This window comes from Sinohyriopsis cumingii, chromosome 6 (genome assembly GCF_028554795.1).
Source record: "Sinohyriopsis cumingii isolate HCF-2022 chromosome 6, ASM2855479v2, whole genome shotgun sequence".
Classification (NCBI taxonomy): domain Eukaryota; kingdom Metazoa; phylum Mollusca; class Bivalvia; order Unionida; family Unionidae; genus Sinohyriopsis; species Sinohyriopsis cumingii.
In genome coordinates, this window is record NC_142966.1 from 10,746,343 (window position 1) to 10,765,479 (window position 19,137).

Consider the following 19,137-nt stretch of genomic DNA (forward strand, 5'->3'; position numbering starts at 1 on the left):
AATATCCTTACAGTCTTTGATTGGTGTCATGACTGTAATGATAATAAGACATTCGTAATTAATTATCACCTGCTATCTCGTGTTGCATTTTGTCCCCAGCATCAAGCAAGGAGGTTATGTGTGTGTGCTTATGTGTGTGTGTTAGTCTAGTCTGTGAAATCTTAATCAGTCTCGACTAAAGACAACTCTCTCTCTCTCCCTCCCTCCCTCTCTCTCTCTCTCTCTCATCATGTTGACTAGATTTCTAAGGTGGTGGAAAATCGAACTTATATTTGTTACATCTTAAAGCCTTAAAATTAAAAAAAAAAAAAACAGTTTTGAAATTTAGACATTTCCAAAATATTGTCAACATGCACTCCATAGTAAGATAAGGTTCTAATTCTACGTGTCCAAAATGGGCGCGAAATAGTACGTCAAAATATATTTGTTCATTATTTGGAAGCTTAATGTGATGAAGTGATTATTACCGATAGGCAAAGGTTAGATTTTGCGGCCAGTTTGGCGATATAAGTAGAGGGTAATAGATTTTATCATATGGTTTTATGTATATACCAGCAGTAAAGAGAACGTAATCGTTGTCTAAATGTAATCTTTACGATCGCAATGCAAGCTATTCAACATAGCTAGAAGCCCTGTATTGCATTCGATGATACACTTACAGTGTATGTAATAATACGTTTGATTCTTCCTTTTGGCGGATATAGATGAGTCAATCCAGAAATCTTTTGTTCAATGTGCGTAACTTTCATTCACTTTCCATCACCTGTCATCGTTTTTAAATCTCCACTTTCGTTCTTTTCTTGATTATGAGCGACAGCTGTTTTTGTGACAGTCCGGATTTTAGTCACTCATGTACATGAAATGGTAACGATTGAAGATGTTTTCATGCTTAACCGGATTTCCTAAAAGCATGACGTCACTGAAAGTACTAATACAATTTAGGCATATCATTGAAGATAGCTGGTTTGAATTTTTCGTCTGAAACTCGAGCTCTGTCAAGTCGTTTATACTACAGAATTAAAACTCTTACAATTATACATGCACGAACGCGGATGCATGGAGGAGAACGCTATATGGATTAATATAGATTTGGCAGGTAATTGGTTCAGTTTGTGGATATATATAAACTTGGAAAAAAAGGGATTTATTCTTACAGTTCACATTCAGGAGAATGACGCATATTATACTTCAAAATCAATTTTTATTTTGGTTTCTGCTAATTCACTTTTAATGGTTGCTGAAAAATTTTACAACCTGAATTACAGGTGACGGTATACTGCCATTTTAATACTGCTAGTTAATAAACCTACAAAATCAGAAAGTGAAACAAAGTTATAAAACATTGCGTAACTTGGTTGCTAGCATAACCATTGTATCCCACCACACGGGACAAGAAAAAGCTGTTTGGCGCTGTGCTGGAAAGTTACAAATGCACAGAGGGGTAAAGGATTTGCTCTGCATAATCCTCCCAGGTGCACAGGTGAAGTTATTCAACTACCTTGATCAACTCGAATGAAATGAAACTTCACAATAGGTGGGGCGTCTGACATAAAAATCATTCACGCTCTTGGGTGAAAGGTTGTCGTGACAGGTGTAAATCGGGTTAAAAGTGAAAAGTGCGATTATGCTGTTCTTCCGTTAATCTTTTTGTGAATATGATAAAGATTTATTCAGGACAAAGTAACCAAACAAACAAATGATCAAAGAGGACGATTTCTTCCTTTATACCCGTGCCTCGTTTTCTGTAAATTTTCAGGAAGTTTACAAAGTAGAAATTTCCGATTTTAATGAAGAAATTGTGTTTAATTAAACTGAATCTTAATTTAAATGCCTTAAAGCTGGAATACTTACAAAAGCTTTTTATTTTATTTGGACTGAAAATTTACCAGACCTTTTGCAAGAACCACGCATAATTCCACGATTTTCGAACTCTTTGGTCCCTGTTGAGATGTTTTAATTCAATACTTTTAGAGATTGTGGGGCCCTAACTCTGGTTGAGAGAGAGAGAGAGAGAGAGAGAGAGAAGGGGAGAGAGAGAGCAGTATGACACAACACCCGAAGGCAAACGTCGCGTGACTATATGGGGACATTCGATCAATCTGCCCTTAAAATGTTGATTCTTCTTTACCATCCTATCCATCATGCAGTAGACAAGCCGAAAAAACAAATCTGGCCATTTGTCTCCAAAATCGTTTGTCCTCAAATGTGCTTTATTTTGGAGTTTCGTCCTCACCAAGCAACTAATAGCTCTCAGGGTGTCAATGATACTTTACTCATGGAGTCAATGATGCTTTACTCATGGAGTCAATGATGCTTTACTCATGGAGTCAAGGATGCTTTACTCATGGAGTCAATGATGCTTTATATAGCATAATAATTATCTGAATCACGATGTCCGATTTATGTAATTTATGGAACGACCCTCATGATACAATCTCTTTCAAGTTACAAGTTCGCCTATTTCTCTCATTTTTCACTTTTCACTTCTTCGCCGATTTGTACGTGGGACCAGTAATCACTCACGTCGGCATAAACTTTTAAAAAATTAGGCTGACACTTAGAACATTTGACTGGTCAATTAGGTTGACACTTAGGACATTTGATTGGTCAATTTTACGCGATGCTTAAACTTTATGAATTAATAAGGCTGGAATCGAGATTCATCTTGGATGAACCCTTCTCGTGGAATCATTTGTATAGTTGGTATGGTTCCCTAAAAAGACAAATGTAAATTTATTATTTTTGCACTAGTTTTGTGTCTCAGCTCTCCTATCGTGATTTACTGTGCTTAAATTCAATTTTACCGATTTCGTTAACACCCTGTGAGCGTTTTAAATTGCTTTTGTGTACTCTTATCAGTACATGAAGGCAATAAATCTCAAGGACGAAATCTATACCAAAATTATGAAACGAAAGAGTTAAAATTGTCCACATTACCTCAGAAGTTCTAATAGGATTGGAAACGGCGATGTGCTGTTAGTAATATGACACATGCTTCGCGCTTGCTGACGCCATTTTATTGTTGAAGATTAAATTTCCTTCTCCCATGACACTTTTTGATGTCTTTACCTCTATTTGAAATTGTAAAGCTAACAATTCATTCACCTATGACTTTCCCCTGCCTAAACTAATGTATATAACCATTAATAAAGAGTTGTGTATTGTTTGTTTTAGACATTATTGGTCTGACGTGTCATTTATCTCTCGTGCAATCCGGTGCTCTTTCAGATTAATTGGTAGGTGTTGGAGTAAACTCTTTTCCAGTGAAATATAATCAAATATTTTTAATGAAATACGACCTCAAGAAGTGAATTTCCCTTGTATAATTTGTCTTTTTGTAAAGCTGATACAACCAAATTTAAAGCCCATGCTCTCCCAAGCGCTTACCTATCAGATTTTGCTTTATTTTAAAAGAAAATTTCTGTGTTAACAGTTGGATTATGTTGCACGAGTAAAGTGAATCATCTGTGCGAATGGAAAGCAAATAAAAATTATAGAGCAGAAATGAACAGTATGACAACAATATTATATTGCACTGTTCACGGGAAATGAAATACAACAATCTATATATAGCTTGAATCTTCAAAGGTAAAGGTCAGTAATTCAAATATTATTTGTCCTTAACAGCGCATTATATTAAGACTGAATTCACTACTCGCTAACTTAATGAACTATTTTAAACCTTCCTTAGACCCTGCTTCCATCTTAGGGCTAACCACAAATATTACGGATAATGCAGAGGATCACATAATTTGTTTTTAATTACTATGAATGATACGCAGGAAATGAAGGTGACTAAAGACAATTAAAGAAAACCAGACTACATTCTTATTGCATGTCCTGTTTATGCAGCGAACAGTGCAATTATTGCAACAACAAAAAAATGCAGAAAATTAGCGCCATTACTTATATTAGATGAGCATTATCAATTATTCTTCCTTAATGAAACTAAATCCGTTGTTCATAGTGTAAAGTATTTGTTTATTCACGAGATTCCGTTACATCTATGTTTGTTCACGATATTGTGATTATATCGATGTTTATTCAAGATATTGGGATTATATCGATATTTTTTTTTCTTTTTCTTCTTCAGTTATTCCATATCGATCATTTATTGATTTAACAGCTTCTACTGTAAGTTAAATTGGGGGGGGGGGGTCTATGTGAAAAATACGTACTATAAATATGTGTGCTACAGATAGGATACTCGATACCGTCAGAAGATATCATGGGGTAATACAAATCGAGACTGGAACGTGAAATATTTCGCGATCACAGTTGTCACATTTAGGAGGTTTGCTCCCTGTCAGCTGAGTAAAGAAACCCGATTCCACCAGGCCAGAGTGAATAATGTATACTCGTTGTTAAGGTCAGCATACCGATGGATGAAAGTATCATGTACAACCTGTTGCATTTCAGAACCCACCCTGTCTAAGCAGACCCATTGTAAATCGGCACCAGTAATACTCAACACAACAAAATTCAATTAAAAAAACATCAATCAGCCGAGCCGCAGGTGCTTTACCGAAATGTCCAGCCTTTGGGCAGTGTCCAAGCTAACGAAATGATAGAGCGCAGCACGGGAGATTAATGACCATGGTCGTTATGTCCTAAAGAAAATAACCACTGGTCAATCAGATAAACGATCAACATTTAAGAAAAACAAATTTTGTCAGAGTATTTTCTACCTTTCCATTAGATTCTGATTCCCGTCATTTTGTTTTCTTTGACAGACCGAAACTTAAAGCGCCCTGGGTTACAAAATTCACTGTTGTTTTCTTTTCTTACCTAATTTGGATAAATTAGTCAAAAGCGCTGATTAATCGATCCTCTTGAAGCAAACATAATACCAATATGTAGATAAGACTTAAGCCCTTATTTTTGGCATTTGAACATTTCAAAACAAAGCTCAAGAGACCGGAGCAGACTCTATCCTTGGTGGCAGTATGTAGAACTGAGAATGGTGAATAAAAAGGGTCACTATCAGACAAAGACGTATTCATACATACCTTATGTAATATGAGGCTGGTTGTCCTTTTTTAAGTCTTTTCATTTGGATAAAATATTAAAGTATTTGTGAGAAAAAATTAATCTATCTCGTACATTGAATTCCTACCATATACAAAATAGGATATTCGGGATGTCCGGAAAAAATTGATACGGGTAGACTCACGCCTGAAATCCTGCTTTAGCTTTTGCCACGAGTGCAAACATTCTATCGAGTTTTAGATGGGGAATCCATTTTCAAACATAATAGATTAAGTCTGATGATTTTATAACAAAATATGCATGTTTCGCATTTTTGGGTTTTAAATCTCATTAGAAACATTTCAGTTTGTGTTCTTTTGGAAATTTTCGTCGATGGGTTTAACGACGCGAAAATAATGTTGCTGCCAATTTATATGTAAAGTCGAGAGTGGTAAATTAAAGGGTGAACCTACTCACCGTGTTGCGTACTGAAGACATTCTAATAGTTGTTAAAAATGCCAGTTGAAAAGCTTTTTCATGAACTTAGTACCAATGTTGGTATGTCCCTGGAAATGTCAATACAATTATGTTATTAGGAAAGTGGAGCAATACCGTGTGACTCGCGCCAGTCAAAATATTGAGGTGTCACGGAGAGTTCTCTGTGTGACACTTTCAAATAAAGATAAACTGTTGTAAATAGGCACTGTTGAATACGAAAAGCATGACGAGTGACAACTTAATTCAGTAATAACAAATGTGTTGGAGCATATTTAATTGTGCTAAATTTTGAATTGCTTTAATGAACAACCTGTGGGGATTTGTGATTTAATCATAGGAGACGGTGGCCGAAAATGTGGGAACAAAAACACTGATAGCGGCACGCCTCATTTGCAGGTCAAAATGAAATTGCGTTCATGATAAATATTTACGGTGAATGTTTATTAGCTCAAAAGCCAATCACTATTTTCTGACTCCATTAAGGACAAAACAATCACGATATACAATGGACCTTTTTTTTAAATGTTGTACACTCAATGGAATATAATTATTTGGCATTTTCTTCCCCCATTTCCTTTCTGTCTTGTCATTGTATAATTTGTACAAATTTAGGTCATTAATACACCATATTGTTGAAGAAAAAAAAAACCACACCATTATGCAAGTGTTCTTTTTCTTTCATGGTTCTGTTTAGACCCCCTCCCACATCTTTACATGTATCTGTTCTTTGGAATAATGAGAGATGACTTCGGTGTGAGTAATACTAGTTAAGTTCAGGTTTTAAAAACTATATTATGTAAAGAGAGCCGCGGTGGCTGAGTGATTAGCATGACGGACTCTTAACCGAAAGGTACAAATCCTACCATCGGACCAGCACGTGTCTGCTATCGTGGAATATCCATGGACAATATATTTTACTCCAGTTGCCTCGACAACAAATGGCCTACATATGATAATGTGCCGTAAAGCAAAAAAAAATATATAAAAAAATACAGTAATTGGGATATCAGCGCTAGAAGACTTACAAACAATGCTAATATCAGATACGACAAAAAGCATTTAATAGTCTAACAGTAAATACACGAACACTATCAACGATGATTACTAGGCAAAATTGAGTTTAATAGTCTAACAGTAAATAAATGGAACACCGTTAGCAATGATTACTGAATTTAATAGTCTAACAGTAATCTAATGATTACCTGGCAAAAATTAACATTTCACTTTGGACTTTAAACTTATGTAAAGTACTAAAGATGAGACGTACATCAGTGTGGTGGTACCCTATAGGCCTGTGTGTGTGATTTGGATTTTTAATGTAGCTTTAACAATTTTTTCAGTCATATCGCTACGATGTCTGCAGTGTGGCAGGTTATAGTGATGTCTAGCACTGGGGCATCATGCCGCAGACATGTAGCATGATGTCCCACTCAGTCACATTATCCTGACACCAGATCAGTCCTAACACTAACCTCTTAAGGCTGATCACCTAGCGAGGCCGCTGCCATTACCATTTTTCAAATAAATCTTTGGTATGACTCGGCTGGGTTTCGAACCCGCGACCTTCGCATCCGAGGCGGACGCTCTAACCACTTAGCCACCTGAGCGGTTCCCTACAGACGTACAGTAGTAGTACCACATGTTTTGTTAGCATCAATGTTGTGGTATGCCACAGACATACTGTGTCTTGTCATCAATGTGGTGGTATGCCACAGACATACTGTGTCTTGTCATCAATGTGGTGGTATGCCACAGACATACTGTGTCTTGTCATCAATGTGGTGGTACCCTACAGACATACATTGCCACATGTTTTGTTAGCATCGATTTTGTGGTGTGCTACAGACATACAGTACTATGGATGTTTAGTTAGCATCAGTGTGGTGGTATCATACATATATATAGTACAGTAGAACCTGTCTTCCTTCTGCCATAAAATTATGGTCCCTCAAGACACGTAGTCTCTCATAACAGGTCATAACACTATATAATCATTAAATTTGTTTATTGAGTGTGGAGTGGGGTGGATGTTTTAACGTAGCTTTGACAATTTTTCAGTCATGTCGCTACGATGCCCGCAGTGTGGGAGTTTAAATTGATGTCTAACAGACATGTAGCATGATGTCCCACCTAGCCACATTATCCTGACACCAGGCCGACCAGTCCTAACAGTAATCTCTTAATGCTGAGCGCCAAGCGAGGCAGCTGTTAGTACCATTTTTGTAAGTCTTTGGTATGACTAGGCCGGGGATCGAACCCACGACCTCCCGCGTTTATTGAGAATATAGTCCTGAAAACAGGTGGTCTCACATAGCAGTGGTCTTGCAAGACAGGTTTTACTGTATCACATATGTTTTGTTGGCATCAGTGTGGTTGTATCCTACACACATACTGTGGTTGTATCCTACACACATACAGTACTACGGATGGTTAGTTAGCATCAGTGTGGTTGTATCCTACACACATACAATACTACGGATGTTTAGTTAGCATCAATGTGGTGGTATCCTACACACATACAGTACTACTAATGTTTCGTTGACATCAATGTGGTGGTATTACTCAACCATATCATATAATGTTTTCATTATGGTGAGTTACGTTCATGGTATGACGAATCTGGTCTCTGTTCAGTTGTAAGTAGATGTGGGTTTATCTGATGGAAATGTTGTTCAATTTATTAAAATTCCTGTATTAAAATACCGTGCACGTATATAATTATTTATATTCATAGATTTACTTACAGACAATAGTTTCGGAGATCTGTTTTTTTTTAAAGCTATGATTGAAAACAAACTCCATTGTTCCCATGAGTGCTAGCCAAAACAACCAGCGGCTACTAATATCCCAGGCCACTAAATTCTATGTAGTAATCTATTTTGGCTTTTCCCTTCTTTGCCCAATACAAAAGATACGTATTGTTATTTAAAAGAAATTATCTGATTTTATCTCCACTGGTATTTTTGTTAGCTGAAACCTAGTTAAATGCATAAGTAGACTGTCCACATTTAAAATCTCTCTCTCTCTCTCTCTCTCTCTCTCTCTCTCTCTCTCTCTCTCTCTCTCTCTGTGATACACTTTTGGCGCATTTGTTTTTACATTTTCCCTTTAAACAGTCTGCCTAATGAACCAGCAAACTGAATAGTGAAATTTTCTTGCCCAGTACAAGGATTCCACAAATCACGGAGGTGGGGGTAGGGTTCTTATTTGAATTATACAAAGTAAGAATTGCACATTTATCCCTTGTACCCTTTGACATGTGGGAAGAATTCATGTATTCTGTGATTTTGTCACAGATCAACACTTTTTTTCTTGTTAATTCAGAGATTTGGGATTCTCTTTATGTGTCATGATGTGCATAACCAGGTAAGCGCAAAGTCCGTCGTATGGTTTTCACATCATGTAAAAAAGTACGTCTATCGTTTTGTTGTAAACTGCCTACATTCTATCACAATGGCAGGCCATTCTTGCAATGTCACCTAACCCCAGCCGGTCTCTCATTAGAGTTGCTATTCAGAGTTAACGGTGGCCTTACCTACACTGGGTTATTGGTACAGTTATATTGTTAAGGGTCTTTCCTACTCTTTCCTACCCAAACTTAACTGTTCATATATCGGCGTGGGAAGATCAGCAGAAAATGGGATTAAAATCTCACAATACTTAGCTCCGTATGCTTAATTCGTTCGCATGGTAGAACTGCACACTTTGATGGTTTTTACAACCAGAAATAAACTATTAACAACAACAAAACAAACTTCTCCCATCGCAGTCCGACTATGACACTCATTTATACGCCATACTTGATTCAACCTTTTGCACAAAAATAATGTTGAATTTTTCGACACTTAACTTCGTGTCATTTCAGACACGTTCAGTGTTTTTTTTTTTTCCTTAATTTTATTCAGATTAGCGTATCGATACAGCAGCATTCCACGCCATCATTTTAACTATTTTTCAACAGCTGCAAAGGAATTATGTCCATCTGGACATGACTGTCTTGTAGCTGAGTTGTAGTGTCGATTTGCAAAAAAATAGTTGTCCACACATTGTTCTCTCTGAAAAAGTACTCATATGAGAAATGTTAATTCATATGACGACTCGCACCAAATATACGAAATATAACACCATACAATGGTAAATTAGAACTGTCTTTTTGTTATTTTAGCAATTGTTTTATAGGATTTATCAATGCAGAAAAGAAATGCCTGTCATATAAAACAGTCTTAAGTAATTTGAGTGCGAGATAGACCGGTTTATTTTCAAGGGAAAGTTTACAAATTTTTTTACAAACACATTCATGCAGGTGAGTGTGTCTGCGAGCGTGTGTGTGTATGTATTTAGGCTTCAGCTATTATCTTTTTTTCTGGGGGGGGGGGAGATGTGAAATTCCTTCATTATGGTAGGTCTACTTCTAATTTCATCTGAATTGGTCTTACAGAGTTCATATGGACTCTCAATAGTAAACTACAGATTAAAAGATCAGACGGTATTTATCGCTATTTTTGTTTCTTCATGGCCTTCACTGAGGCATAATAACCACCTTACAACTGTTTAACTCCTTTCTAGGCTATCAGTTACAGTTATCTAAGGGATTTATTCTTTGAAAGTATTTCATGCTTTGCTGGGTTATCTCTTTTCTGACGTACACTATTTCACAGTTTAAAAAGAGCATATCTCATCCGATTGTTTATTTTCAATACAAGCCTGGCCCCGATATTAAGCACTTACCGCATGTAATTTCTGAGTCGTAACTAGCTTTTCAGTCTGTTATAAAAATATATTTCCTGTGATATTAGGATCGACTAGTACAACCCGGACATAAGTAAATGGCAAATGAGGGGGTGGGGTGGGGTGCTTGGTTTAATAAAAATTACAAAGAAACTTGCTGATTAGTAAAATGAATCAGAGTTTGAGCGATTGGAGAGAGAGGGAGACAGAGAGAGAGAGACAGAGAGAGAGAGAGAGACAGAGAGAGATTGTCGCTATAGTACTCCACTAATTGATTTAGGCAGACAACGTACATGCTTATTTGTAAAATTAGTTTACGAGTACCTTCAAATGTTTAGGTCTATTTGAAGTTTTTAAATCATTTACCGGACACCTTTACACGACAGCAATAAACGGTAAAAATTTCAATACAAACAGCACGTGTCTTCTATTGCTTTTTCACCGATCTAGTTTTTGTTGCTGATGGATAGATATATACATACGTAGGTAGGTAGATCAATAGACCTTGGTATTGTTGGTTTGGAAACGAAATCTCTTCAAGATTCAAGGCTCTGCATATGCAGCCAACAAATAGTTGAACACTTTTCTCAGGTGGAAAAAAAATCGATTCAAGCTTTAAGGCGCCGTCATTCAGATCGATACCTGTACAATGCATCTGGGAATAAAAACTGTTAGTTATTGAATTCTATTTAATGCATCGGAATGATTGTTTGCGCGTCGTTCTCGCGTGTCACATTAATAAGCTGATCACGTGACAGCCGTTTAATCAGCGCTTTCTATCAAAAGATATTCTGATGTATTTTGATTATTAATAATTCAGTGGAGTTTCATCGGCTACTTTATCTTCTAGTCATTATTGCATCTTGTTTCAGTTTTTGTTGTTGTTGCAATTACAGTAACTTTCCATGTAATTCTTTCCATTTAATGAGCTACTTTAAACAGGAACCTGACGATAAATTGTTGCGTTTATAAACGATAGGAGCTTTCTTTGCAGGCATTTAATTTGTTTTCAGGGGAAATAGCTTGTCAAGGTATGAATTACTATCTGTCTGTACCACTCGCGCTTTTCGTCTCAGTGTCAAGATACATTAAACATTTTAAACACTAACGATGCTTATCAACTCTACTTCCAGATTTCAATTATTATTCTTTATTACAATAAAAATAAAATACTGCATTTAGCCAGGAAATAGTGGAAAAATTATAACGATTGCTTTCCACTGGAAAACATTTACGTCAGGCAACTCCTTATTGATATATCTCTGTAATATTTAAAATTGTAGAGCATGGTTTTCTGTCCTATATCAAGTTAGAGTAGAGTCAGTAGAAGTATCTACAGGTATCACAGGTATGTAATTGTGACACAAATTCCAATTCGTACAAATACGTCCTCGTCGGCAACCAGCAAAAATCAATCGTGTCAATAATATTGCCAATTTTTTTTACCCTGTAATTGTTTTGACAGTCAAAAAGTCTTAATATAAATCGTCTTGTTTTCCACAGTAAATTAATGAAAATAAGAGCCCCACATCGTTGTTACACGTTCCTGTATTCAGACAGCTCGAAAAACGAAAGCGAGACTGCAGCTGCCCTTGCAAAACACCATGGCACCATCTCGAGCAGGTTACCAGTGTAACGTATATCTGACTGAGAGTTGTGGATTTAGTGTTTACCTACCTGACTTTTGTCATGATAATGTGTAGTAAACAATATGTTATCTAAATTTGAGTTCAAGGCCTAAATATGTTTACGAGTTAGTTGAATTTTCCTTTAGAACTAAAGAACATTGTATTTTGTTTAAGGTCAAATGATTTTTAAAAATATATATATATAGTGGACTTTATACACAAATAATTCATTCTCATCTTAAGATCTGTCTGTTGAATAGATTTTTGTAAGAATTTATAGTTTTATTCAGCTATTATTCTAGAAGAATTATCTGTTTAAATCATTCACTGGAATTACTATATGCTTGTTGATTGTGGATTAATACATTACTTTGGAAGTTTTGTAAATTCATTCAAAGACAATCTGGATTGCACCATTGGTATATCAGGACATTCAAGACTATTGATACATCAGTACATTCAAGGGTATTAATGCATTAAGACACTCAAGACATGGAATTCATTCAGAATATTATTTATTTTTAGGATTATTTGTGATTTTATTCACAATACTGGTAGCGTGTTTTAAAGTGATTGTGAAATTTAACTACATTGTTTTTCACTTCCTTTCCGTTACATGGGCTGAGACCTAAAGTCGTAACACCAAACACAACTTTCACTTTCACCAGATATTACAGCCATGCCGAGTTAAACTGCAACCTCGACACAAAAGAATTATATCGAAATCTTAATGAAACACACTTTGCTCCTACACTATAGAAAAAGTTGTATGTACTCTTAGCTTATTAGCTGCCAAGTCACAATGGCAATATCGGTAATGAAAAATGTCGAAGATGCTTTGCAGTCACCCTTTTTCATATATAACATTTTATTTGGTGACTCCAATTATTATATAAATTAGCATCCTTTATATACTTGCAAAGTATTCGAAATGATGCCGCCACACAAGACCTTCTGAAAATTAAGCTGATCATTGAAGACTGGGATCCCTTATATAAGTGATAAGATCGTGATCTGAAAATCGCGTATGGACATATATAAATTTGCGTCCTTTATACATAGCGAGGGATGGAATACATAAAATCTGCGTTCTATATACCTAGCGAGGGTTGGAATACATTAATCTGCGTCCTATATACCTAGAGAGGGGAACCTATTCTTCCTGAGTGTATCGATTTTCCACTATGAGACAGAGGTTTTGAGACTTTAGAATGATATAGCAGCAGGGAAAGGCTTGTACTTTCTGTGGGAATGCAGTGTATTTAAAAAAACGTTTCAATACATATTTAAGGTAATCGTTTTTCACTTTTATTTTGTATTTTATAAACCGTTTACAGAGTGTAATTATCTTTACCACTTATCTTTTTCGTGGTAATCTATGGCTCTGTTTATTATCCTTTTAAAATATTTGTTTTGAAATTTTTCAATCTTATTACCTTTTTAGAACATACCTTATAATTTGCCATTATATAGCCAGTATTGTGTTGACGTGTTGTTGAACCGCATACTTGCTTGCTTACTTACTTACTAACTTATTTAAATTAATTAAGATTCAATCGTGTGAAATCCCATCCTTAAATGTGTTTTTTTTTCTTCGGACACTCTTTCGATTTGTCAGCGAATTTATAACGTGTTCATGTATTCTTAACAAGAAAACGACGAAAGAGAAATGTGAATTTTTTTAAAATCCAAAATGGTTGGTCTGATATATATATATATATATATATATATATATATATATATATATATATATATAATAACACTTTGTAAAGTTATTAATGAACCTCACACTTCACCTTGTATTTTACTGATTTCAGATGGACAATATCAGCTTATCGCACCAAGTACACACGATGCCTTTACTTCAAATTTGGAAGTTGAATACATAACACCTCAAGATGTATCCTTGCCCAACGCCTTCGTACGTCTCGTAAATATTCAAGCTGGCAAAATCAAAGAAATCACTACTCTTGGACTTGATATTGGACATAAAAGTGGTAGACTTGTTTTTACTTGTGGACTTGTGGAATACCCAGGTACCTTCGAATTTCAACTTCATATGTACAGCGGTGGACCCATCCTTGCTCGTGCAACAACGATTGTCAGTTGGCCGAAAGTGAGATTACAAATTCCTCACACATATGTTGCCCAAACTACTGCCGTCCCTCTAGCAATTAGTTCTCAGGCAAAGTGTAATCCATTAATACGTAGATATTCATTTGAAATAATTCTAGAATATACTCGGACCTCTGTGAGTGGTGATTCACGAGAGATTATTTACACTAAAAATTTTCCTAATATAACCTTACCCACCGAAAGTGTTCTTGACGCTTTTCCATGCACACTTTTCGATACTACAGGAACCTTTGTTGCTTTTTTGAAATCAAACTATAGCGCCAACTCCACAATCGCCTCCAGTAATTTTATGACAGTAAATTGGAGCACTGCATACAAAGTCAACCTTTTTCAGGACACGGTTTTTCCATGCGATTCGGATGTACCGGTTATGTATACAAGACCACAGTGTGCTGGAAATAAAGACAAGATTCGTCTTTTCATGCTTCGCAGGAGTATATCTGGTTCCATTGCGTCGCCAGTTGAGAAGATCTATATCACAGAGAGGCATGTGGATCCTAATCAAAACAGTGTTTATTTTTCCTGCGATCTCTTCAACGTAACTGCATTAGGATATTGTATCGGATACGTAACTACGTCTAGAAACGGAGCAGTGACTCTACAGAACGAAAGGTGTCTGTCTGCACATCCAAATTCAGGTATGCGCCTTTTTCAATTATTTGGTTTTTACTGTCTCCCAAAAAGGCATATCGTACATTTTGAATATTCTTAAAGACGAATCCAATATTTATTTAGATTATTATTCTCACCAAATTTTTTTTTCCAGTAGTATTTGAAATTTACATGATCTGATGGCGCAGAAATGTTTCAAAATGAAGAAAATTTATATTTTGAAGAGATATATCATGCAATACAGTCTACGTCTTGAAGATATATATATATATATATATATATATATATATATATATATATATATATATATATATATATATATATATATATATATATATATATATACTATGCATTAAAATCTAGATTTTACATTAAGAAATAAAATTGTAAGATCAATTCATGATTGGGGATATTAATCTTTAAATATTGAAAAGAAGTACTATTCAATTTAATAAATTCCATAATTGTTGAATATCTAGGACACGAGTTCTTTGCCTGGAACAATAAACATTTTATCACCATCAGCTGAAAATATTATGTACAATATTGACGTTGCTACAGAAAAGTTTTATCGAAATATGTTTGCATATTTTTATTACATCTCGGAATACGGTTAAAAGAGATACGTAATTTACATATTATTTATTAACTTAAAGATGTGCATTTTTGTTCCAACTCAAACAGTCTTGAATCATCAGTATTTATTTTTGAAGTAAGTTATTAATCTAGTAAAATAGCACAAATTTGTATAAATGGATTTACATTTGCTTTAAAGTATTTGCCAACCAATTGCTTATGTTGACTTTCAACGATTTAGTTTGGCTAACAGCTACTTACAATGTTTGATCGTCTCTATTTACCGATCCTTATGTGTTCTCAAACTCCCGCTAGATTCAGAACACGAGTTAACTCTTGTGTTGAATTTCTTGATATTTCAAGAAATGTTGCTTTGAGAAAAATTAGGTTAGTGTACCCTGATCTAAAAATGGATTTGTACAGTAAGAAAAAACATTGAATTTTGTGCCAGAAATTACACTTCCTGTTAAAAACTATTAAATCAATATCGTTGACACCAAGCTATTGCTGCGTCATTGAAATATACACACCACCAATACATAAACACGCGAACACACTCACGCATGCAAATTAAAATTTATATTACCCTTGTAACTATAGGTATTCTGCACGATCTTTTGCTTATATATATATATGTGTGTGCGTGTTAGTCTGAGCTAATATACTTCTTTATTGATCTCTTCATATGCATTGTATTGTCCGTATACGTATTATTTCACTTCGTTTGTTCGCCTACTCTGGTTCCGCGTAGCTTCGCCAGATTTGCGGCCGCGTCTTGAGAAATGTATTGTTATGCCAGACCTTTTCACACTGGTGTCTATTTCATGCAGGAATTTCATAATACTGTGTTCAAGCCTAGAACTGAGATAATTTCTCTGCAAAAGGAAGGACTTGTAGATTGGAAAATTTTCTGGTCCTGCTGAATTTTTATCCAGTCCTTCTCAGAACACGGCGTCAGACTCGTATCTAGGTCAACCGGGCTTCTGGAATCATGAAAACTATTAGCCCGATATGGTTTCTGGAATCATGAAAACTATTAGCCCGATAGGTTTCTAGCCCTGATACTATTATTTAAGTTAAGTAATAATCAGTTGGAACATTCACACGACAAGCTGCTCAGTTTCATGTACCTTTACACACATAAAATCAATTAGGTTAATTGTGTTTCATGCATTGTGTGCTAATCAAGACAGTAGTGTGTCTTCTGCATTCCTTCAACTAGTTTATAATAAGATCTATACAGTGACAAATGTTCTCCATCCATGTGAGGGATTTCATTTTTTATTTCGTTGCTTTTTTGTTTTATTCAATATGTCTTTTGTGTTTAACGCTTTGCGGTTTTCTAGTTTTAGAAAGGCAAACTTTGTTTCTTTGAACAAAAGGTGACAATATTGCTGGAAGGTTTTGGCTGCAGCCATTTATACAAGGTTCGCAATCCATTGCCAGAACGAGAAATCCATACGCAAATAAACGAATTTTCCCGAATTTTGTACATAAAGTACTAAAGTATCCGTGTCGTGACATACGATGTGAGAATTATTGACTCTGCTGTCACACTACAAGATGCTGGCAAATAAATGTTCACCATCTAAAGAGCAAATGTGGAAGCGGGTGATTATACAGTCTTGCCCTTGCCAGTAATCTCTGTGATAAATAATCCCCGCAATAACTGGGCTTGCTGATACATATGTTGACCTCTTCCAATACCGACCATTTCCTACAATTTAATATAATTGGACCTTATACAAGCTGATCTGAGCACCGTTATTTTAGATTTTGTATTGATTCGGAATAGTTCTTATGGTAGAATACACTCTATGGCAAAAGCAGCATTAATTAAACAATTTGATTGTTGTATTCATTGTTGTATAGATTCTAAATGGTTATACCTAATGAAGGAAGATAATTATATGCAAGAGATATTGGGGATACCATGTTCGGCATTGTTTCGGAAACAGCTGGTATGCTGAAAATTCCCAATGTTGTATTCTCTCGTATCAAGACAAAATAAACTAGCTAATAGGTGAAATATATCGCATAAAAGAGTATGTTGAGAGGAATCAGAAACATCTTTATGCTTTATCATATTTCTTTCCTTTCTCACCTCGATAATTCCAGAACCTTATGGTTGGCTTATATATCGTCTTATGTTAATTACATGGCCAGTGCTAAATCTGAATCGGTTGTAAATATATCATGATACACCTTACAGACACACAGAAACACACACACACACACACACATATATATATATATATATATATATATATATATATATATATATATATATATATATATATATATATATGTATATCGCGTCCTGTTGATGCATCCGTCATAAAATGTAAGCGCCGCTCCAGACGCTTAACAAAAAGCCTGCAAAAATTAATCACCGTCCTTAATTACAAAATTCCACCCTTTCTTCTGTAAAAACGATAATTACGTGGGAAAAAGATAGTGACTATGCTGTGGTGTACTGATATACAAAGCTGTGTTGGATATATAATAATAATGACCGTAGTGCTAATAAGGTTCGTCTGTGGGATGATGTGTCTTGTTACACACATTTTATTGTGCTTACCAGACATCGCCAAGATATGTGCGAATCCTGGGGAATCAAATCAGCTCATGCAGATCTAATAGGTATGCGTACTGGTTCATGTACACCATATTATTTTAGCGTCATTCGATTTTCGTGAAATAGTACGTACTCCGTATACTCGCAACATACACTATTATGGAATCATGAATGGACTAAATGTCTACATCAATCTTCAGAGTCCTATAAAAAAAAAAACAAAGTAAAAACGGGTTTTATGTAGCAGTTATGGTACAGACTTGAAGTTAGAATCCGTGTTGCCATTAATTGATTATATATATATATATATATGCAAGCTTAAAGATAGTCTATTGCCATTGTGCTTGTTCTTTAAATGAGATATTGATTCTGTATTGATCACGTAAGTATATTTCTGACGTTACGGACATGATAACTTTGTAAACACGTTACGGACATGATAACTTTGTAAACACGTTACGGACATGATAACTTTGTAAACACGTTACGGACATTATAACTTTGTACGGATGTTATGGAGATGCTGATTCTATAGAGATGTTAATGACATACTGATTGTGTAGAGATGTTAATGACATACTGATTGTGTAGAGATGTTAATGACATACTGATTGTTTAGAGGTATTATTGATATTCTGGTTGTATAGTGATGTACTGACATGCGGTTTGTGTAGGGATGCTACTGACTTGATTCTATACGAATATTACTGACATGATCGTGTAAGGATGTTACAGGCATGATTTTATAGAGATGTTACTGACATGATGATGTAAAGACGTTACTGACATGATTTTATGGGGATGTTACTGACATGCTGATTCTATAGGGATGTTACTGACATGATCATGTAAAGACGTTACTGACATGATTCTATAGGGATGTTACTGACATGATCGTGTACGGATGTTACTGACATGATTCTATAGGGATGCTACTGACATGATTGTGAAAAGATTCTGCTTACATGATTGTGTAATGATGTTACTGACATGATTCTAAAGGGATGTTACTGACATGATTGTGTAAAGATGTTAATGACATGATTGTGTAATGATGTTACTGACATGATTCTGTAGTGATGTTACTGACTGACATACTGAATGTGTAGGCATGTCAATGATGTGCTGAATTTGCAGAAATCTTATGACATAATAATTCTGTAACGATGCTAACCACATAATATATGTGTTGGCTGAATAAACATAAATAGCAAAAGCAAAATGTTTTGCGATAAATAAGGGTGACTCTTTAACAACTGCAACCGTATATCGGACTTGACTCCTGCTTAATTTAGCTCTGTTGATGTGCCATCCCATCCCCTTTTAGGAGTTGTCAAAATAAAGTAAATCTGAAGCTGCTGACATTTATATTTGCTATCAAATACGAATGCTGATTAAATAATTAAAATAATT

The 19,137-nt window shown here is 35.3% G+C and overlaps 1 protein-coding gene across 1 annotated transcript in view; it reads left to right on the top strand.

Annotated features, from left to right (window-relative positions):
- Positions 1-19,137, top strand: part of LOC149796365 (uncharacterized) — a 38,287-nt gene that overhangs the window by 1,058 nt on the left and 18,092 nt on the right. Inside the window, exon 2 of the mRNA XM_089961039.1 lies at positions 13,640-14,596. Within this exon, the coding sequence (XP_089817165.1) occupies positions 13,640-14,596 (957 nt within the window). The remainder of the gene's footprint in view (positions 1-13,639; positions 14,597-19,137) is intronic.